At 53.7% G+C, this 22,743-nt stretch overlaps 1 protein-coding gene across 4 annotated transcripts in view; it reads right to left on the bottom strand.

Moving 5' to 3' along the window:
* Positions 1–22,743, bottom strand: part of EPHB2 (EPH receptor B2) — a 157,891-nt gene that overhangs the window by 17,994 nt on the left and 117,154 nt on the right. Inside the window, exons 6-12 of one of the 4 annotated variants that reach the window (XM_034753261.1) lie at positions 17,162–17,324; positions 16,693–16,801; positions 16,190–16,254; positions 12,595–12,717; positions 11,601–11,848; positions 10,021–10,236; positions 3,648–3,797 (exon numbers count right to left, since the gene is read on the bottom strand). In XM_034753261.1, the coding sequence (XP_034609152.1) occupies positions 3,648–3,797; positions 10,021–10,236; positions 11,601–11,848; positions 12,595–12,717; positions 16,190–16,254; positions 16,693–16,801; positions 17,162–17,324 (1,074 nt within the window). Of the gene's footprint in view, positions 1–3,647; positions 3,798–10,020; positions 10,237–11,600; positions 11,849–12,594; positions 12,718–16,141; positions 16,258–16,692; positions 16,802–17,161; positions 17,325–22,743 lie in introns of all 4 variants that reach the window. The other 3 variants (XM_034753260.1, XM_034753259.1, XM_034753258.1) reach the window with 3 other exon arrangements.

A 22,743-nucleotide genomic window follows, 5' to 3' on the forward strand; every position in this document is an offset into this window, starting at 1 on the left:
CTCCTCCTGGCTCTCACCCCCTGGACTCAGGAGGCTAATCTGCAGCGAGCAGACAGCGCGTCTTCAGCTCACATGAAGGACCTGGAGCAATTTGGGGCAACGTCTAAGGTTCTGACGTTCGTTTCTATCTGCACTGGAATGAAAGCCAGGTCTTTTGACTGGAGCTGCGGAGTCTCGCTTTGGGAAGATTTTTTGGGTCCAGGGCTCTGCGGTCACTTCTGACCAGATGGACACTAACTAGGGCGCTGGCCTGGGATGTGGCAGACCCAGCTCCAAAGGCCTACTCACCCTGGTTCAGAGCAGAGCTTCTGTCACGGATTATGCCGAGTCGGGCTGAGCAGAGACTCAAGCCTGGGTCTCCCACGTCCAAAGCCAGTGCCCTAACCACAAGGCTATAGCCTGGTCAGAAGTGAGCCACCTCTGACTGCCCAAAGCTGGGACTAGACGACAGGGGTTGGCTCACTCAACAATTGCCCTGTTCGGTTCATTCCCTCTGAAGCACCTGGCATTGGCCACTGTCAGAGACCAGATACTGGGTGAGATGGACCACTTGCCTGACCCAGCCTGGCCGTTCTTAAGTTCTTATAGAGCTCTGGACTGGTGAAAGCTGACACGCCTCTGAACAATGTTTTGGCTTTGCCAGAAATATTCCAACCAGCTCTGGGCCCATCGCTCAGCAGGTGAGAAGTGGGGGAGGGAGCTGGGGTCTCCCCTGGGAAGGAGGACTGTGAGCACCTACACTGAGGAGGAGGTTCCTACGCACCCTCCAGGCTGGTTGTGGCCCAGGGAGAGGGAAATGCTGGGCACAGAAGGATGCGTTGGATCGGTGCAGTGGGACGCTGGTTACACCAGTGTTAACTAGGAAGCCATTTGCAGTGCACAACAAATACCACTTTACCAAGCCCGACTTATGAACAATGCTATGTATCCTTAAGTGCCACTTGTTGGTGCTCTTTCTATTAGCTAATTAAACGTTCCCATGTCTACAGATAACCCTCCTTCCTAGAGCACTCCTGGGACACCGCAAAGGGGTAGAGTTTGAACTATTCTGTCCAGAAGAGAGGAACTGGGGGAGTGGCTGCATTTCCATGATGAGGAGAGGTAAATCACAGCTATGTGCCTGCACTGCAGAGCCCAGGGGAATCTCCAAGTCCCAGAGTAAGTGACACACTCATTGGGGCCTGCATCTTGCACTAATGCCCGTTTGCCCCCCAAGGATGGAAGCAGCCGACTGCACACATCAATCTTCCATCACCAGCCAGAACCACGCCCAGCTCGTGGAGAGCGCAGGGTATAGGAACGGCTCTGCGAATGGGTTCTAGCAGGGAAAGGACGGGTCTGGGGCTCTCACAGAAGGCCGGCCGAGTCCTGATGCTCGCGGTGAGGGAACGTCCCAGGCTTGAAGGCCTTTACAGTGGAGAATATTTCCATTCTCCGGTGCTCTGTGCAGGGGATCTCCTGATCTTCAGCGTCATTGCCTGGCAGTGACTGTCCCCAGCTGCGGATCCTTCACAAGGCAGAGCTTTATTGCTAAACCCATATTAGTTCCATGGAGCTGATGGGTCTCAATAGAGGGTTAGACTTTGCTGCACCTCCCAAGAGGGAAGAAGGGGCAAGGCGGCTGTGATGGGGTTTAAGGTAAAAGGAGTGGTGGAGTAGTATGGGCCATGAAGACCTGGCCCTCAGCAGCTGCCCGGCATGTTCCCTAGGGAGGACCTGCTCACAAGGGAGCTCCGGCATGGGGGAGGAGAGTCTGCCTGCAGCTACTGAGACAGAGCTATCTACAGGGGAAGGATAGGGTTGCCAACTTTCTAATTGCACAAAATCAAATGCCCTCGCCCCTCCTCCTGCCCCTCCCCCTGCCCCACCCCGTCTCAGAGGCCACGTGCCCACTCCCTCCATCGCATATTCTCCCTCATCCTCACTCTCTTTCACTGGGCTGGGGAAGGGGGGTGGTATGCGGGAGGGGGCGTGGGCTTTGGGGTGGGGCTAAGGGTGAAGGGTTGCAGGGTGCGGGTTCCGTAAGAGACTTTGGGTGTGGGAGGGGGCTCAGGGCTGGGACTGGGGGTTGGGGTGTGGACTCTGAGGTGGGGCCAGGGATGAGGGGTTTGGGGTGCAGGAGAGGGTGCAGGCTCCGTGAGAGACTTTGGGTGTGGGAGGGGGCTCAGGGCTGGGACTGGGGGTTGGGGTGTGGGCTCTGAGGTGGGGCCAGGAATGAGGGGTTTGGGGTGCAGGAGAGGGTGCAGGGTGCGGGCTCCATGAGAGAATTTGGGTGTGGGAGGGGGCTCAGGGCTGGAATTGGGGTGCAGGAGGGGATGCAGGCTCCAGAAGGGAGTTTGGGTGCGGGAGGGGCATCAGGGCTGGGGCAGGGGGTTAGGGTTTCGGAGGAGGTGAGGGGTGCAGGTTCTGGGAGGGAGTTAGGGTGCGGGAGGGGGTTCTGACCTGGGGCAAGGGTTCAAGGTGTGGGCTCCAGCCAGGTGGTGCTCACCTCAGGTGGTTCCTGGTCAGTAGTGCAGCAGGGCTAGGACTGGCTCCACGCCCGCCCTGGCTCCGCGTGGCTCCTGGAAGCAGCCACCATGTCCAGCTCCTAGGCACAGGGCAGCCAGGGGCTCTGCGTGGTGCCCGCACCCACAAGCACCGCCCCCGCAGCTCTCATTGGCCGCAGTTCCCAGCCAATGGGAGCTCAGGGCAGGGGCAGCGCACAGAGCCTCCCTGGCCACCCATGCACCTAGGAGTCGGACATGGCGGCTGCTTCGGGGTAGCTGCACAGAGCCAGGACAGGCAGTGAGCCTGCCTTAGCCCCGCTGAACCGCCGACCGGACTTTTAACCCTCCCATCCCTGACTGAAGCCCCGAACTAATGAGACTGTGTAAGCAGAAGGCTGGGGCCACGCCCCACACTGAAGGGAAACAGGGAGGGTAGGAAGCAGCCCAGGGGACGCTGATCTGGCCTGGGGGGATGGAGCCACCTCTCTGCCCGAGGGCCCTGGGCCAGCACCTGGTGGAGGGGGAGGGCCTGGGTTCCGCTTTCCTTCCCTCTTCCTCCGGCTGCCTGAGAGATCATGGAGGACACCATGGGGGCAATGAACTCTGACCTTGAGCCTGGGGGCCCAGCAGCCAAGAGGCTGTGGGCTGCAGCCTGACCACTAGGCCTGCTGGCGCCTGAGTGAAGCCTGCTATAGTATGTCACCGTGGCACCCCCCATATCCTGTGCTGCAGCAGGGACTGAAACCCTCCCCAGTGCCCTGGGGGCCACTTGGAGGATGGCAGCCTCCTTTGGACTGCCTATGGGAGATCCCCCCGCACCCAAAGTGTCCCCTCTCACCTCTGACATGCTCCCTACCCTACAGCTTGCAAGGGGCAGCAGTTTATGCTGCTTTTGTCAGCCCTATGCTACTTCTGAGCTGGAGAAATCCTCTCTATGGCCCCTGCACCTAGCCCCAGAGACAAATATGGGCCTGAGTGAAGGTCAGAGCCAGCCCTATTGTCTCTACCAGAGGATTTGGCCATGAAGATAACTCTCATGGCCAGAGAACCCCCCCAGCACGCTACAGGCTGAGTTCAGCCAGAATCATGCAGGGAGCCTTTGCCTTTTCCATGCCCACAGCTGATTTCAATGTTTCCATCACATCTCTCTTGATAACTTACATCTTGATTGGTCATATCCCAGTAGGGCCGCTCCCCATAGGACATCACCTCCCACATGACTATGCCGTAGCTCCACACGTCGCTGGCTGAGGTGAATTTCCTATACTGAATTGCTTCAGGCGCCGTCCACCGGATCGGGATCTTCCCACCCTGCAGGAAAGGAACAGAGAGAAGGAGAGAGTAAGAGAGAAGGATGAGATCTGGAGTATTTGCAGACAATGAACCGGTGAAATGGAGCCGCTGGGCCAGATAACTAGAATTCTGAGCAATGAAATTAGTAATGTGCCAGAGTTCCTTGACCAGCATTTACCCCTCTCCACACTTACACAAATCAGTGCTTCTATGCAGGGTTAGACAAGGACTGGCCCTTTTGGAACCAGTGGACATGAATCAATGTATTCCTCCCTGTCGTGCAAGAAGGATGAAGCCCTGAGCTGCTCTGACTTGGCAGCTGCCTACAGACTGGGTTTATATGAAGTGCCCTCTTCCTACAAACTGCTGTGATCTCTGCTGTGAACTCCTGCAATACCTACGGCCTGTTGTGCCAATAGATTCATTTGAAGAAAAATTAGTATGTAAAAATATAGAAAATCCTGACTCTTCTCTCTTGAGTGTCTCCCCATCCTCTTGCTGTCAGCTAGTTATCCCAGTGGAAGGATAAACGCAGAGATTTCAAAGACGTCCTGTTTAATTGTTCAAGCTTTGTGGGATGCATGATACTCCTGGGGCTAGAGTTCCCATGCTGGAAGGTTTGTGGCTATCTTTTTATTATACAGGCTCATATAGGCCCCGGTTCTGCTGTTACCCTCATGTAAACAGAGTAAATGCATTGGAGTCACTATTGGTTTAAGCTGGTTGAAGTGAGACAGATCTGGCCCACGTGAAGAATTACCTATTCCCTCTTAGTAGGGGTCCTGTTAGGTGAAACAGTCTCAGACCACTACAGATGCTAGACTCAGTAACTGTACAATTACCCTAAATGCCCACTGTGGTCTGATCAGACCCACTGAACTTCAGATAAAATGAGAAGCTTTCCAGGTTGGGCTTAAGCAGAGAAGGTGCCCCAAGAGGGATCAGATGCAGGACCCAGGCTGGGGTTGAGGAAGTTCCAGAGGCCTCGACAGAGAACTTCATCCTAGCGTCTTCCAGCCATACCAGCCATACAAGGCAAATACTACTGGCCAGCACTGCGTTCCTGTAAAACACAACACTCCTCTGCAGGGCAGGTGACATTCCCAGGCTTCAGGGCTGTTGTTACCAGCAGAATCACCCTGGGCCCAATTCATGTCCATTTCAGCACTTCTCCAATCCAGCTGTTGCTTGTGCCAGGAGGTGATGGCACACAGGCGTGGGGTGTGCAGGTGCCATTTCTCTCCCTTCCAACAGGCGTGCTCCTCATGGTGCGCCAGCCACACAGAGCAGGAGAGCGTGGCAGTGAACTGGGGCACGAGCCACTGTCCCAAATGAGAGCTTTTCCCTGGTCCCTCTGCTATCATGGCAAACACTAACCCTTAAAGGGGGCACTCGAGTTTGGGCCTGGAATTCATGATCGGGTGCAAGTCCACTTAGCCCAGGTCTGATCCGGTGCCCTGTGCTCGCATCTCTCTAGAGAGGGAAACAGACCTTGCTTACACTACCACACCTACTAGGAAAGAGTCCCAATCGCTGGCGGTCTTCTGAATGTCTCTGTAGACCCTTCGGCTGTCTCTCTCGCTGCATGAGAGGCATCACAGGGAGCAGTAACACTCCCCAAAATCTGGATGGATGGAACGCTTCCTGTTACAAAGGCAGATGGGGTTACAACCACGGCCACCCCCTCTAAAGGACTGTCGCTGGAGCGCTCCTTGAAGAAGAGAGTGAAAGAGGAGCTGTGACTCTAAGGGCAGGTCTTCACTACCCGCCAGATCGGCGGGTAGAGATTGATCTATCGGGGATCGATTTATCGTGTCTCGTCTAGACGAGGATAAATCGATCCTCGAACGTGCTCCCCGTCGACTCCGGAACTCCAGCTCGCGAGAGGCGGAAGCGGAGTCGATGGGGAAGCGGCAGCAGTCGACTCGCCGCCGTCCTCACGGCCAGGTAAGTCAACCTAAGATATGCCGACTTCAGCTACACTATTCGCGTAGCTGAAGTCAGCGTATCTTAGGTCGACTCCCCCCCACCCCAGTGTAGACCAGGGCTAAGACAGGATGGGCACCTGAAGCCAGCGGGAAGGATCCATTCGTGATGGTGCTTATAGGTACACTACTAACAATGCTGCTTCACACGATACTGCCCCAACTATACATGGCTTCAGGGAACTCAGAAGCGTGCTAAAGGCGAGGAATGTCCAAATAGTCTTCTCAGAGATCTTTCCTGTCCTAGGAGCGAAGGAAGACAAAAGGCAGAAGATTCTGGAAGTGAATCACTGGCTAGGTAAGTGGTGGAGGGTGGAGGGCTTGGGTTTTGTGGCACATTTTTCTACCTTCTGTGGAAGAGGGGGCTGTATAGTTTGGACGGCCTCCTCCTGAGTAGAAGGGGAACCAATCCTCAAGGGGACAGGCTGGCTTGAGTAGCCAGGAGGGTGTTAAACGAGTAACAAAAGGGGAGGAACAAATGAATATTCATTTAGCACCAAACCAAGAGGTTGAGAACAAAATCAATCAAGACACCAAAGCATAAATTTGATTTAATCGGCATTACTGAAATCTGGTGGGATGGTTCACATAAGAGGAATGTTAAAATCAATGGTTATAACCTATTTATGAAGGCTCATAGGGGATGGGGAGTGGCATTCTATATAAACAATGGCATTACACCTGTTTCAGAGTCACTGACGACTTGGAAGCAATTATTTTGAATGCTTATGGATCAATGGTCTAGCAGATAAAGCACAAGATGGGGGTTCTAATTGGTGTCTGCTACAGGCCACCAAAGCACAATAGAGAACAAGATGATTGCCTCCTTAACCACCTATCTATAACATATAGGAAAAAAACCGATAGTGTCACGGGGGACTTCAATCTGAGTGACGTCTGCTGGAGATTTCATTCTTCCAGTAGTAAAACATCCTTGGAATGTCTAAATATTATAGATGACAATTTCCTGTCCCAAAAAAGTGTTGCATCCACCATGAAGGCACCCTATATTAGACCTTATTTTGACAGATAAAGAGGAACTAATCACAGAACTAAACATTAGTGGTAGCTTAGGTGCAGTCGATCATGGATTGATTATATTTGTTATGTGCAAACAGAATAAAGTCCAAATTCCTATAGTTGAGCTTTAAAAGGGCCAATTTCACAAAGCTGAAAATACTTATGAGACAAATCAAGTTGGGAGAAAAACATTAAATAGAAAAATGTGAATGATAATTGGGTATTGTTTGAAAATATTTTACTAGATGCCAAGAAGCCAACAAATCTCTCTATCTTGAAAAAAGTTCACACTAGTTAAATAAACAGCCTGGCTTAGAGGGGAAGAGAAATCAGATATAAAAATCCCATATATAACAAATGGAAGGAAAGAAAGTTGATAGTAATGAATATAAATCAGAATTTAAGAATTGTAGAAAATTGATAAGGGAAGCAAAGGATACAAGCACTCTATGGTCAACAAAGTTAAGGACAATAAGAAGTTTTTTAAGTATATTTGGAACAAAATGAATCCTGACAATGTTATAGGAAGATTACTAGATGGAAATGGTAGAATTGTCAATAATAATGCAGAAAAGGCAGAAGTGTTCAATAAATATTTCTGTTCAGAATCTGGAAAATATCCAGATGATATAGCTATAACATAGGAAGATAATGAAATACTTTCCATTCCAACAGTAACTAAGGAGGATATTAAACAGCACTACTAAAGCTAGACATTTAAAAATCAGCAGGTCTTGATAGCTCCTTTTGAATGTAAGGTTTCTGAACTGTAAATGTTGATTTTCAATGTATTAGGGAAATGGGGAAGTTCCAGAGGACTGGAAAAAGCTAATGTGGGGCCAATATTTAAAAGGAATTAACAGGATGAAAGACTCAAGGAGGTCAGTCTGGTTATCTTATCAAAGAGAAGGTTAAGAGGTGATTTGATCACAGTTTATATTTAACTACACGGGGAACATAAATTTGATAATCACAGGCTTTTCACTCTAGCAGGCTAAGATATAACAAGGTTTAATGGCTCAAAGTTTAAGTTAGACAAATTCAGACTGGAAATAAGGCATATATTTTTAACAGTGAGGGTAATTAACCACTGGAATAATTTACCACGGGCTGGGGTGGATATTCCATCACTGGAAAATTTTACATCAAGATTGGATGTTTTCTCTAAAACAGATGATTTAATTCAAACAGGAATTAATTCTATGGACCAACACAGGAATCAGACCAGACTGATAATCACAATGGCTCCTTCTGTCCTCATAATCTATGCATCCATGAATCTATGAAAAATGCATTTCAACCAACAGTTGGGAGATTTACAGCACAGTAATGAATTTTGCAAACTAGCAAGGAAGAGAGCAAACATCTGCACTGCCAACTGTACCTTGTTCACTGACTTTAACAGTGCAGAGAAGTTTTAATTATTCATGACTTTCCTTCTCTGAGTCCTAGGAAATGTGCTGGAGTCTCAGACAGCAACGAGGCCGTTGTAATGTGAGATGTCAGCATCACGCTGCTTCTGCTAGTAAAGCTTTGCTGAGAAGTTGGAAGAAACTGGTGGGTTCTTTGTGGGGAATTTTTGGTTTGCGGGTTAGTGGAGTGGAGGAACCGTTAGGATCATCTCCAAGAACACATGGAGGACGGGTGAGGTACCAGAGGACTGGAGGAGGGCAAACATAGTACTTATCTTTAAAAAGGGGAACAAAGAGGACCCACGAAATTACAGACCAGTCAGCATAACTTAAATTCCTGGAAAGAGACTGGAACAAATAGTTAACAATTTGTAAGCACCAAGAGGATAATAGGGTAGTAAGAGACAGCCAACATAGATTTGTCAAGAACAAATCATGCCAAACCAACCTAATTTCCTTCTTTGACAGGGTTACTCAGGCAAGTGGATGAAGCTGTAGACATGATATATCTTGATTTTAGTAAGCCTTTTGATACAGTCCCATATGAAATTCTCATCAGCACACTAAGGAAATGTGGTCTAGAGGTGCGCACAACTGGTTGAAATACTGTACTCACAGAGTAGCTATCAATGGTTCACTGTTAAACTGGAAGTGTACATCTAGTGGGGACCAACAGGGGTCTGTCATAGATCCAGATTAATCAATATTTCCATAGTGACTCGGATGGAGAATATTCTTATACAAGCCATGCCACAGACATACCCACAGGGTTCAGATGAGTTTGTACTTGGCCATGTGCTCCCATGGCTACACTATTTTTAGTGCTCTATCTCAATGAACAAATATGTCTGTGTGAACAGGGAATCACACCCCTAGTTTATAGGGTAGAGGATACCTGTAAGGATAGTTAAGCGTTGGAATAGCCTTCCAAGGGAGGTTGTGGAATCCCCGTCATTGGAGGTCTGTAAGAACAGGTTGGACAAACACCTGTCAGGGATGGTCTAGGTATATTTGGCCCTGCCTCACCTCAGTGGGCGGGACTAGATGCCCCCTTGAGGACCCTTCCAGCCCTCCATGTCTGTGATTCGATGGATACTCTTCTGTCATGGTTTCCCCACGTTATTTAGAAGAAGCTGTCCTTCGAAGAAGCTCATGGTTTGTTATTGCGGGATTTCTTATCGGCACTGGGTTTCATACACCGGTCTGTCATTTTAGGGCATTAACTACTGGCAGGGATGTGAACTGACGTGTGTGGCCTCAGGAACAGTTGGGGCAACAAGGTGGATAACCAGAAAGCAAAGACAGAAACAGAATGAGAAATTCTAGAATTCCAGAATCTTCTTACACAACTGTTACAAAGACCTCCCTGCCGCCAGCTCCACCCCGCCACTCACCCTGGCATTCCTGGGAGCCATTAGCTCTGCCCTGCCGTGCACCCTGACCGTGCGGCCTGGGCCGCTCTGTCTGACAAACTGCATCGTCCCCATCTTGGGAGCGTGTGTGTGAAACACAAGCTGCTTATCCTTAGCCCGCTATGAATGAATCCCCACCCGGTGCAGGAGCCTTCCCCTTCCCGGGGCTCTGCCTGGCTCTCATTTCATGTCTGAGCCCTTCTGCCCTTTCCCTACATGCAGGCTCCCTTCGGGAGTGCTCACACCGACCGCAATGAGCCGAGTCCGACCGGCTCACCAACAGGGCAAGGGCTCGCCAACTGCCCCCCCCTCCCGTGTTCCTCTCGCTCTCTCCCTCCCCCTTGATCACCTCCTCGTCTCCTCCCCTCCCTTCCCCTCCCCTCCCCTCCCGCTCTGGAGATGGGAGCTTTACCAGCGCACTGGTGTAGGTGGGATCCGAGGTGTCATCCTCCAGGAAGCGGGACAGGCCGAAGTCGGACACCTTGCAGACCAGGTTGCTGTTGACGAGGATGTTGCGGGCAGCCAGGTCCCGGTGCACGTAGTTCATGTCGGCCAGGTACTTCATGCCCGCGGCGATGCCCCGCAGCATGCCCACCAGCTGGATCACAGTGAACTGCCCATCGTTTTGCTTAGGGGGAGACAGGAAAAGTCCGTATGGGACGAGTGGGTTTGCACTTCACTCCGACACCAGGCCAGGGGAAGAGGCACGCAGACGCGGAATGACGTGCCTATAGCCACGCAGGAGTCAGCAGCACTTAGGACTAGGACCCAGGAGTCCTGAGTCTCTGCCCCAGAACTCAGCTGCTCTCATACAATCAAAGGAGAGTTGCCAGCCGTTTCTGTTGGAATAAGAGGCCTGGTGTTGCTGCCTATGATGGGGGCCGTGGGCCTGGGGGCCCTAGTGCTCTGACCCAGGAATGGGCCTGCGAGGCTCGGGGGCACCTTGTCACCCCTATTCCTGCCCAACAATCGCAGCATTCTCAAGCTAAGCACCACAGAGAACTTTCCACAGCCAACAGGGGACGCGCCCCCTTCAGAGCAGTGATTTCAGGGAGCTGCTGTCACTCAGAGATGCACCTTGCACAGCAGGATTCGGGCACTAGGATCTCACTCAGCTACGTGGGTTATTCCTTTCAGCACAATGAATTATTCACCTCAGGCTGAGGCCCACAAAGGTTTAGATCGAGCGGCCTGAGGGCGATATCCTCCCCCTATTCAAGTCAATGGCAAAACTTCCATTGACTTCAACAGAGCCAGGATTTCCCCTTGAACGTGTGTATGCCCTGTGTGCATGAGCTGTGAGTGCTGCGTGCGTGAGTGCAAGTCGTGCATTTGTCCTTGTGTGCCTTGGTGTGCAGTGTGTGTGTGGACGTCTGCACTTGAGTTTGGTCATGTTGTAACCCATGTCCTGATCCATGCTGCTAACACGGTGGTAAACTGCAGTGTAGACAGACCACGGGCATCTGTTCCTCGCCAAGTTTAGTAGTAGGCTGCATCCTGGCACCAATGTCTGTGTCCTGGAAGACGTGTTTGTGTAGGGCCTACACTATATTAATTGACACAGGATGTTCACAGTCGTGGCTGGGCCCCACAAGAAGCTGGGCGTCAGTGTCCCCAGGGAAGCCGCTGGGGGCTCAGAACTCCGACGTCTGACCCTGAGCGCATTTGAAATGTGTGTCCCGCCTGTGAGCGAAGTACTGCATGTGTATGTGTGAAACGTGCATGCACAGCGTGCAAGCAGTATTTGCTCACCGTGTGTGTGTGTGTGTAGGGGGGGGATAGTGTATGCCCTCTGCCTGTGTGCACAGCCCTGGGGCAGAGCCTTCCAGAGCACCGCGCGGCGGCTCTAAGCCTGCAGGGTGAATGCTGCTGGCCTGGAGGCGTGTAGCACTGCCATAGGAAAAGGTGAATCAGCAAGGGCTGGGCCCCGCTTGCCGCCTCCCCCCCGGTCCCAGCATCCCCTCTGCCACTGCCCTTCCCAGCACCTCGTACCCGGAGAAAGGAGTCCAGGGAGCCATTCTCCATGAACTCGGTGATGATCATGACAGGGGCGCTCTTGGTGACCACCCCCTCCAGGTGGATAACGTTGGGGTGGTCGAACTGCCCCATGATGCTGGCCTCGCTCAGGAAGTCCCGTCTCTGCTTCTCCGTATAACCCGACTTCAGCGTTTTGATGGCCACAAAGATCTCTCTCTTGCCAGGCAGCTTGAGGTGCCCACTGCACACTTCCCCAAACTCCCCTGAGATGGGAGAGAGCACAGGTTACAAACTGCTGGCCTCCCCAGTGCTCTGCCCTGCCACTCAGACCCTCTGCATGGGACCCTGCTGCTCCCACACCACCAAACACACCCATTCTCCATGCACCCAGCCCCACGCACCCCCTCCCATGCATCCAGCCCCACGCACCTCCCTCCCATGCACCTAGCCCCACGCACTCCCCTCCCATGCACCCAGCCCCACACACTCCCCTCCCATGCACCCAACCCCAGACACATCCTACCCACACCCACATCTCCTTGCACGCTGGCTCATGCACACCACCCAAGCACACCGGACCCACATAATACCTGCCCACCTCTTTTCTGGGGGCGGCTGAGTTCATCTGGAATCTCACTGCTGTTCCCCATTGTTTTGTGCCAAATGCTTCTCCTCAAGCCCAGATATCCTTCCAGCTGAGGAGCGCTAAATCCTGCTCCCTCTGGGTCAGCCAGCTAGAGCCCAGTGCGGTGTCCCTGCCTTGCAGGGCTGAGTGTCCTGCCCGCAGAGCACCCAGTGCCAGCTGACACGGGCTGCTGGGTGCTGACCTTGGGCATCCCACCTAGCAGGACGTGCAGGGGCTGGCCCCATCCCTCCGTTACTGGCCACAGCTAGTTCCCGTCTCACTGGCGCAGGCCGCTCAGCAAGCTCCTGTCTAGCCCCTGGGCCTGGCTACCGTGAGGAGGCTGTGGGGCTGATGGAGAGCCCAGCCCAACGTGGCCCAGCCTACCTGCTCCGATCACCTGCTCAATTTTGACACAAGAGATGTCGATTTCCTTTGCAAATTCCCTGACGGCCTCATTGGGGTCTTCATAGGTGAAGGGGTCAATGTAAATCTTCATTCCCGGAGTCACTGCGAATAGGTGGAGGGAGAGAGTCAGACAGACAGAGGCACCCGGGATGACAGCCAGACAGCAAGAAGAAAGGAAGAACCCGTGCATGCCTGTGTGCGTGCGTGTGTACCCGGATCTGTGTGCGTGCGTGTGTACCCGGATCTGTGTGCGTGCGTGTGTACCCAGATCTGTGTGCGTGCATGTGTACCGGGGTCTGTGTGCACCCAGGTTTGTGTGCGTGCGTGTACACCCGGGTCTGTGTGCGTGTGTGTGTACCCGGGTCTGTGTGCGTGCGTGCGTACCCAGGTTTGTGTGTGTGCGTGTGTACCCGGATCTGTGTGCGTGTGTGTGTACCTGGGTCTGTGTGCACCCAGGTTTGTGTGCGTGCGTGTGTACCCGGGTCTGTGTGCGTGCGTGTGTGTGTACCCAGGTTTGTGTGCGTGCGTGTGTACCCGGGTCTGTGTGCATGTGTGTGTACCCAGGTTTGTATGCGTGCGTACCCGGGTCTGTGTGCGTGCGTGTGGACCTGGGTCTGTGTGCGTGCATGTGTACCTGGGTCTGTGTGCATGAGTGCGTGTGTGCAAGAGAGAGATGCTGCTGCAGCAAGGGGCAGGCTCTGAACCCTGCAGACAGCGGGAGCATGTGCAGGAGAGAGGCATGTGGAGAAGCATGTGGCATTCATGGGAAGCGCACAATCCAAGCAGAGCTTCTCGCTGGCCGAGCACAGAGCCCCGTCAGCAGGCCCCTCCTGAACACAGGGGCTCATCAGCCACGGAGGAGCCTGGGTCCTAGGCCAAAGGAGCTACTTGCAAACAACGAAAACGGTTAAGTACAATTCCTCCACAATAGACGCTCCTGCAGCTCGAGCAGCAGACACACCCTGAGCCAACCCCCTGGCTTCCCCAAAGAGAGCAACAGCACTTCAGAGCCTGCCTCCGTCTGCCCAGCGCACCCTCAGGGTTCAGGTATTAGGGACCTCAGGCCCAGCTATGCTACAGCGAGACAGCCATCGCAGTGACCACAGAACCTGAGCCCGGGATCCAAACCCCCCCGGAGCACTGTCATTTTGGAGTTTAATATGGGGGAATCCAGATGTTGGCCAGCAGACCAGCCTGAGATGGAAAGCTGCCAGATTCTGCTCTCAGCCCCCCTGGGCAAACCTCCAGTAACTCAGGCAGGGGAGCTAGAGATGCCTAGCACCTAGGAAAAGCTGGGCACTTTTATGTTGCCACATCAGTATGCACTTGGGCTCCCAACCTTACACCCCCACCTATGAAAATGCTGGTCTAAGTGACTGACTGAAGGCCACACAGCAAATCAGTGGCAGAGCCAGGGAGATGGAGAATCCACGCTGGTGTCCTGCCCACACTGCCTCCCCACAGATAACTGCACCCAGAGGGGGAGGGACCCAACACTGGTGACCCAGACACAGCCAGGCCTGGTGGCTGAAGACACCACGGCAGCTGCAAGAGACAAGCTCCCTCTGCCAGATGGAGCCGAACACGCAGGCGGGAGCCGGGCTGGAACTCACCACTAGCTTTGACTGCCCCACTGCACATTGGTCTCATGGCTGGAGGCTGGGAAGGCGGCACTGAGCACCGTGCTTCCCGCTTGTTACCAGAGACTTGGCTCTGCCCACCAGAGCCTTTCACCAGCCGTATCCTAGCCTGCCACAGAACTTGGGCTGCTCTTGGGAGCCAAGCCTTGGAGCAGAGCGTGCAGTGGGGTCCGTGAGCTTCATGAGCGCACCAGAGCCAGAAGTGCCAGTCCTGGGGACGTGTCAGTGGATGGGAACCGGCCAGCGAGCCAGGATGCGAGGAAGGCCATTCTCTCCAGAGTGCGAGCCGAGGGGGTTCGAAGGCTGTATGGCGCTTCAGGGGTTTCTGACACTTCAAACAAAGCCACACTCGCCGCTAGGGCGGCACGGCTGGGACACTGAGCAGCATCTGGGGCTCTTAGCAGTCGGCCAAGTGACAACCACAGTTACAACAGCACAATAACAACAACAATATTAGAGCTCATTCAATGGCTGTGCAGACATTAAGGCCAGCCGAGCTGTGAGATGGGACAATCTTTGCTAGCGGCTAGCTGGAAATGTGAATGCAGATTTGTACACCTTATAAGGCCAGGTCAACACTAGAAAGTTATGTGGACATAGACCTGTTGTCAGGGGTGTAATTTTTAACTGGTGTACTGGTACAATCCCTGGGTGGGCACAATTATACCGGTAAAAAGATGCCTTATATTGGTGTAATTTATTCCTTTCCCCCTAGAGCAGGGGTGGGCAAACTTTTTGGCCCGAGGGCCACATCGGGGAATAGAAATTGTATGGCGGGTCATGAATGCTCACAAAATTGGGGTTGGGGTGCGGGAGGGGGTGATGGCTCTGGATGGGGGTGCGGACTCTGGGGATGAGGAGTTTGGGGTGTAGGAGGGTGCTCTGGGCTGGGACCGAGGGGTTTGGAGAGTGGGGAGAGGCTCAGGGGTACAGGCTCCAAGTGGCGCTTACCTCAAGCGGCTCCTGGAAGCAGTGGCATGTCCCTTCTCCGGCTCCTATGCAGAGGCGCGGCCAGGTGGCTCTGCACACTGCCACATCCACAGGCACCACCCCTGCAGCTCCCACTGGAGCATGTAGGAGCCGGAGCAGGGCCATGCCGCGGCTTCCAGGAGCCGCGTGGAGCGGCCCTGACCCTGTGCCCCGGCTGGAGCAGCGCAAGTCCCAGACCCCGCTCCCCAGAAGGAGCTCACGGGCCAGCTTAAAACGTCTCGCAGGCCACATCCGGCCAATGGGCTGTAGTTTGCCCATTCTAGCCCTAAAGGATGCACAGCAAGGTAGTGAATGGGGTTCTAGAGGATACACAGTGAAGCGGGGCGGGATTCTAGAGGATACAAAGTGAAGATGGGTGGGGTTCTAGAGGACACCTAGTGAGGTGCGGGGTTCTAGAGGGCACACAGTGAAGCGGGATGGGGTTCTAGAGGATGCACAGCAAGGTGGGGTGGGGTTCTAGAGGACGCGCAGTGAGGTGGGGTGTGGGGGTCTACAATTGGATGAGGGTGGGGTTCTAGAGGATGCTCTCTGAGGAGATCAGAGGTTCTAGAGGATGCTCTAGATGGGATGGGATTCTAGAGGACACGGAGCATGCTGAGACATTAATTTCATGCTATGAATCATAAAGTTGTCAAATAAATTCCAGATTAAGTTTGGCCCCTAAATCAAAAAGTCGGGTTCCTGGTGAAGACTCCCCAAATGGCTCCTTAAAGTGACCCCCTGGCTCCATGGTGCCCCATTTCCCAGGTAACTGACCGGGAGGGAGGTGAGGGTGTTTCCAGCAAGACTAGCCACCACCGGGGGGCCTTTCTGTTCAGACTAAGGGCCCGGAGCCTGGCTGGGCCCAGTGGGTTTTTCACACTCTACACGGGGAAAGAGGGAATGAGAGAACGAACCGAAGAAGGAATGGACCCCCAGGCCAGGCACGGGTGCGCGGTACGTACTGTGGCCACTGGTATAGTGCTGCAGCTTGTCAGTGTACTCAGAGTCGGCTCGCTCGAAGCCCCGTCTTCTGAAAGGAAAGCGAGCACTGAGAGGGTCAGGAAAGGGACGGGCACAGCAGGGCAGGGTGCTCCAAGCATGGGGCATGTCAGCACCGTCCCACTGTGCCCACACAGTCCCAATAACCTCTACCTTCTCTGCCCCTCGTCCCCATCTGCCCTCCCCCTACATCTGCCCTCTCCCCTCACTTCCCCCACTTCCACCTGTCCTCTTCTTTCACCTCCCCCATCCCCGCCTGCCCTCTGCCCTCACCTCCACCCTCACCTGGCCTCTCCCCTTAGTTCCCCCACCCCCATCTGCCCTCTGCCTCTCGCCTCCCCCACCCCACATGCCCTGTCACCCTTCACCTCTCCCACCACCCCAGACCGAGCAGCGTTGGCCGTGCCAGGCCAAGCGTGGTGGGGCTGTCCCTGGACAGCGCGTGGCACGCTCACCGGTAACCCACCTGTTGCACACAATGATGATGACGACCACGGCAATGAGGAACACCAGACCCGCTGCGGAGGAGCCGATGATGAGCGGCAGCTTCTCCTGGACGCTGGTTTGGTACTCAGCTGGCACACAGGATGGAGGGAACCCGTTATTGCGCAGTGAGACCCCCCGCAGGTGTCAAGTTCACACGTGGGTGGGGGATGCAGCTCCCCAAAGTGCAGGGGGGAGAGGGAACGTGAGTCTTCTGCCCCATCCCTGGCTATGGGTGAGGGGGGAATAAAGAACCCTTTGCGGGTCCCAGATTGGCGGGAACCCGTGGAGAATCTCTGTGCCCACCCCTTTTTGTCTGCTCACCTGAGCCCTGCCAGGTAGAGTGGGTGGGGGGATTCACAGCCCTGCAGCAGAAGGCACCAGCCCACCCTGCTAAACCCTGATCCTGGTCTTTGCCCCTTTACGCAGAGGGACCTGCTTGCCTGTCTCACCTTCGGTCATGGTCTGGAAGTACATCTTGCCACTGTAGCGGCCGTAGCCGGCCACGGTGCGTGCCCGCACCTGGAAGACATAGATGGTGCCGGCTTTGAGGTTCTGCACAGTCATGGTGTTGGTGGGGCTCTTCACTGCTGTGGCATTGAATTCACTCAGATCCTGCCAAGGAAACGACACCTGCTGTTAGAGAGCCGAGCCCAGGCCCTGGCCCCTCTTGGCATCAGGAGCTTTGCATTCGCTGCACCCAGGACAGCTGCCACCAGGGCTCCAGAGAGAAGGGAGCATCTGCACGGGGGTCCTCTGGGGGGGCAACAACTCAGTGACTGGGGAAGACATGGGGCTAAGCGGTGCTTGAGTGCAGCAGCTCCTCGCTTCTGAGGCCAGCAGCGAACCTTGGCAAACGGTGCAAAGCGACAGCTCCCAGCACGCTGTTCAATACCCGGGGATCAGGAGAGCTCTGTTGGAGGGATTGGTTGAGTGAACGCAGGGCCGGTGCAAGGAAGTTTCGCGCCAAGGAAGTTTCGCGCCCTAGGCGAAACTTCCACTTTGCGCCCCTCCCAGCCCTGCGGCAGCTCCCCGCCCCCCCTCCGCCCTGTGGCGCTCCCTTTCCCCCCCGCGGCAGCTCCCCACCCCCCCAGTCCGGGGAGCCGTGCGGCACCTCCCCACCCCAGCTCACCTCTGCTCCGCCTCCTCCCCAAGCACGCCGTCCCCGCTCTAATTCTCCTCCCAGGCTTGCGGCACCAAACAGCTGATTGGTGCTGCAAGCCTGGGAGGCGGGAGAAGTGGAGCGGTGACCGCGCTCGGGAAGGAACGCTGTAAAAAAACGATTGGGGGCACCGCTTTTTGGCGCCCCCAAATCTTGGCGCCCTAGGCAACCGCCTAGTTCGCCTTAATGGTAGCACTGGCCCTGAGTGAACGACAAGAGAAACAAACATCTAAATGCTGGTCCCTCTACGGGTGGGTGGGTGGGTGGGAGGGCAGCCTGAGCTCAGTGTCGCTGTGAAGGGGAGATCTGGGGGGCAAATATGGTACTGCAAAGTCCATGCTTCTGCAGTCAGGCCATCTGCCCCTCCGCCCACACCTTTGGTTTCTCTTCCTTTTCCCCATTAGCCTCTAGAACTTATAAGCAACCCTACCAAAACACCCCAGTGGAATATAGCCTGCTTAGTGAGGAAGCAAACCCCGCAGTGCTGAAGAGTGTGAATACCAAGACATACACGATGCTGTGAAGAGCACAATGGCCATTAGTGCCTGCACAAGACTCCAGCAGTCTCCTGCTGGAGTGGGGCCAGCTGAGGGGTTACACAGACGCCAACTGTATGGCTCTAGCCCTTAGGCAGGTTCCCATTTAAACCCCTTCAGTTTTCCCATTCCCCTATAGGGGAGCAATGAAGTCTCTGCTTCTGCAGGTCTCCCGCTCCGGGGGTTTGCACCAGGGTCCCACTTGGTATAGAAATGGAAATTGCTTGTTGCATGGGGGACCCACCTGTAGCAAAAGCTGAATTTGGATGGAGATAATGACTCTTCTGCTGTGAATGAACCATGCTCTTCATTCCGTACAAATGTGAAGGGTCGCCCTTCTCTGAACTTATGTTCCCATCTCCATCCCTTCCACGGCCTACCCACTCCCTGTCTCCACCCCGTTCCCATCTTACCCACTCCCATCCCCTTCCCTCCACATCCGACCCACTCCCACCCCCATCCCCTCCATGTGGGATCTGGGAGGATGTTTCTTGTTGGGTCCTACAGGGATCTGTACTGGGTCTCGTGCTACTCAATATTTTCATTAATGACTTGAGTAACGGAGGGAGAGGATGCTTATAAAATCTGTGGATGACACCATGCTGGGAGGGGTTGCAAGCACTTTGGAGGACAGGATTAGAAATCAAAACAACCATGGCAAATCGGAGAATTGATCTGAAATCAACAGGATGAAATTTTATAAAGACACGTGCACAGTACTTCACGTAGGAAGGAAAAATCAAACGCCGGCTCCAAACCGGGGAGTAGCTGGCTAGGCAGTGGTGCTGCTGGAAAGGATCTGGGGATTATAATGGACCACAAACTGACTAGGAGTTAACAGTCTGACGCAGTTGCTAAAAAGGTGACTATCACGCTGGGGTGTATTAACAGGAGCGATGTATGTCAGATACAGGAGACAACTGTCCCACTCTAGTCAGCACTGGTGAGGCCTCAGCTGGAGTTGTGTCCAGTTCTGGGCACCACATTTTAAGGCAGATATGGACCAGGTGTAGAAAGCCTGGCCTAGGAGGGAAGATTCTGGGCATGTCTAGTCCTGAGAAAGGAAGATTAAGCAGGGACCTGGTAACAATCTTCCAATAAGGTACGGGCTGTTATAACCCGGGCGGGGCTCTCCTAGACATGTTGTTTACTAATGGAGTATTGAGGACTGTAGCACTGAACCTTTCCACTCCCAGGAGGTGCACGACCAGTGCGGTGGAGGTAACCTGGGGTAACTGGGCCTTTAGGGCATTGTGAGGGGTGTGCTAATCTCCATGAATATGCGCTTCTCCTTTGTTCCACTGTGGCACTGGGATTGGTTTGGGGGTTATAAATACACTGGAGAGGCAGGTCCCTTTGATCATCAAAACCTGCCAGCGAGGCCCAAATGAAAATGTTGCAATTGCCAAGTTAATCTGCCCCTTAAGGAAATGGAGCAGCCAACCAGCCTGCACCTGCAAGGCGAGCTGCTTTACAAGAATATTGAATCAGGTGCTCTGAGCGCCTCCTGCGAGACATCTGGGTGCTGGGCAGAAGCCACTCACAGCCTCCACAGGCACCTGGTCTGCAAGGAAAGAGCATCAAACCTCCCAGTCCAGAGGCAAAATCCTCCCTCTTGAACCTGCTTTCCATTGGTCAGTCCAGGAGTGATGCCTTCAGGCAGTTCAGGGCACTGCGCTGCACAGAGGGTGGGATCCTAACAATCTGGGGGCGGGATTGTCAGCCTGCATGGAGGAGCTAGACCAGCTCACTTGGTAGGGGATGAAGAACATTCTTCCTAGGAGGAATCGGTCGAGCAGACAAGTAAGGAAGAATCGTCAGCTCCAAGCCCCAAGCAGGGCCAGCTAGGCCATTACTTAGGGCAGTGTCCTCTGTCTGATGCTGCAGGCTTTGAAACGTGGGCAGCACCGTGGAATCGCGGGCTGGATCTAGGGCCACCTCACCTCCACCCCCCACACAATGGGGGCTGGAACCGGCCCAATGTCAGTGTTTTGTCCATCACCTTTTGCAACAAGCACTTGACGAGTTTACACGGTTTTCCCCAGCCCTGCCCCGCTCCAGAGCTGCCCAGGTAACATGGAATGACTTAGAAATGCCTCCTCGTTTCTTTCCAGCCTTGGCTCGGGGGTGATGTGGTTCTCAAGAAGCCTCATGTGTCACAGGCTGGGGCAGGCCCCACTACCCCCTGAGTCTGGACTTCCCCAGCTCTGGGGATGTTGGGATTAGTACGTGAACATACAGCAGGGCTCCCTGCCCCTCCCAGTGCTCCCCTCCCTCAGCGAACAAACGGACTGCGCCTCTGCTCTCATAGCCCTGGGCCCAGTGCTCCCATCCCGCCCAGCCCCCTCCTCTCAGTCTCGCTGCTGCAGCCTGGTCTTACCACTGCACGTGCACACGGTATGCCGACAGCGCAAAGCTGGGCTCGTTTTAATCTTGCCAGCAGTAAAGCCACAGCAGCACTGGCTGCAACAGGGGCTGGACGAGCCCTCCTGGACCCCTGAGAATTACTTGTGCAGCTAGCCTGGGCTTCACTGCTTTGCTACCTGTGCCAGCTGGATTCCAGCTAGCTGGGAGAGCTGCAATCACATCCCCGGAGGGCAGCGCAGACACACCTACAGAGGTGTCTGTACAGGGCTGACAGCTGGCCACCAAACATCTTCCTGTGCATGCCAAGCCCATTATTCTTTGTCCTTTCCCTGTGTGACACTGACAGGAAATGCAAAATAACCCGCACCAAACGCCAGCACGGTTTGGAGAAAGGCTTTCTGGCCTCTGCTTCTCTTAACTCCCTAATGAGTCCAGAGTCTGTCTATGAAGGGGCCCTACGCTTTTCCATTGGAACCCCCCATTTTTCAGGTGCTCACAATCTTTGGGGCTGAAATTCTCCAGGGCTGGTTACTACCCAGGAGTGAATTTGTTTGGAAACTTTGAGCAAAGACAATTCTGGGTTTTCAAGTGGAGCGAGCGCACTTTTTCCATGATGAGAACAAAGTTGCCACTTTTAAACTGCTCTGGCGTCTAAGCCGCTTGGGGTCGGGAGCTGAAATCTAGCAAGGAGAGATCCCTTAGGGAGCAAAGGGGTTTTTCTGGGTCTGGCCTAGTTACAAGGGATGAAAATCATAGTTTGGACCCACATGATGGTTTTAATGACAACTGGAGCTATTTGAAGCTCAGAATTTCTGCTCTGCGGGAGATACTGACATTCTGAAACTGGTTTCATTCCGAACTGGAACAAAACCAACAACATCTACAATTTTCTCTGAAATTAAATTTAGGAAAAAAAAACCTTTTTTTGGGTCAATTGAAAACATTGTGCTGTGATAAAATCCAAGTGTTTCATTCCAATTGTGACATTTTCATTTTGTACTGCATTCGAATTAGAATAAAATCAATTTCGAAATGAAAAGTCATTTCACAATGAAAAGCAGATACACTTGTTTCAGTTTTGGGGACGAATCAGAGCAAGGTGAACATAAGACCATAAGAACGGCCCTACTGGGTCAGATCAGTGGTCCATCTAGCCCAGTCTCCTGTCTTCCGACAGTGGCCAATGCCAGGTGGCCCAGAGGGAATGAACAGAACAGGGAATCATCAAGTGATCCCTCCCCTGTTGCTCATTCCCACCTTCTGGAGGGTGGAGAGCTGACAGTGGCCAGGACAAGGACCAACTTGTCCAAATGTCAAAACAAGCCCAAAGTGTCACTGTAGCATCGGCACCAGCCCCTCCCTCTGCAAGGCAAAGGAGGGCTGGGGTTAGAATATTCCCTTCTGCCCACTGCTAACGTGGCAGCAAATTCCAGCCCAGGCTTCTCTGCAGGGCCCCAGCGCCATTTGCATTGTAAGCTGTATGAACCATTACATCTTGGCATTATTTGTGCCATTTGTCAGCAAGACCATTTGCCTCTTATGCAATAATCTCTAAGAGCAAGGAGGAGCGCAGTCTCCTCCAGCAGCCGGCCACAGCCCAGCGGACAGGGGTGTAGGACACAGCTTTGGCTTTACCCCCCCACCGAGAGAGAGAGAGAACGAGCGAATAAACTCCCCGAGAGCTTCTGTTGCTGCTTAGCGTGTCTCTGGGCTGGGACCCCTCTCTGGATCTGTCTGGTTATCTCCCCCTCCAACTCGCTCTGTTCTCTGGGATCATTTCCAGGGGTCAAGTAAATGGCTCTGATTTATCCAATATAGGTCAGGACCTATTTTACAGCTTACAAAGCGACTCTCCCCTCCCCCCTCTCCCTCTGGCTCCTGGTGCTGAGAAAATAGGTCACGGGCGGGAGCAATGGGGATTAATCATTTCCTCGGGCAGCTGCTGGGAAAATATTTTCTGTTTCATTTA

Source organism: Trachemys scripta, chromosome 19, assembly GCF_013100865.1.
Source record: "Trachemys scripta elegans isolate TJP31775 chromosome 19, CAS_Tse_1.0, whole genome shotgun sequence".
NCBI lineage: Eukaryota > Metazoa > Chordata > Testudines > Emydidae > Trachemys > Trachemys scripta.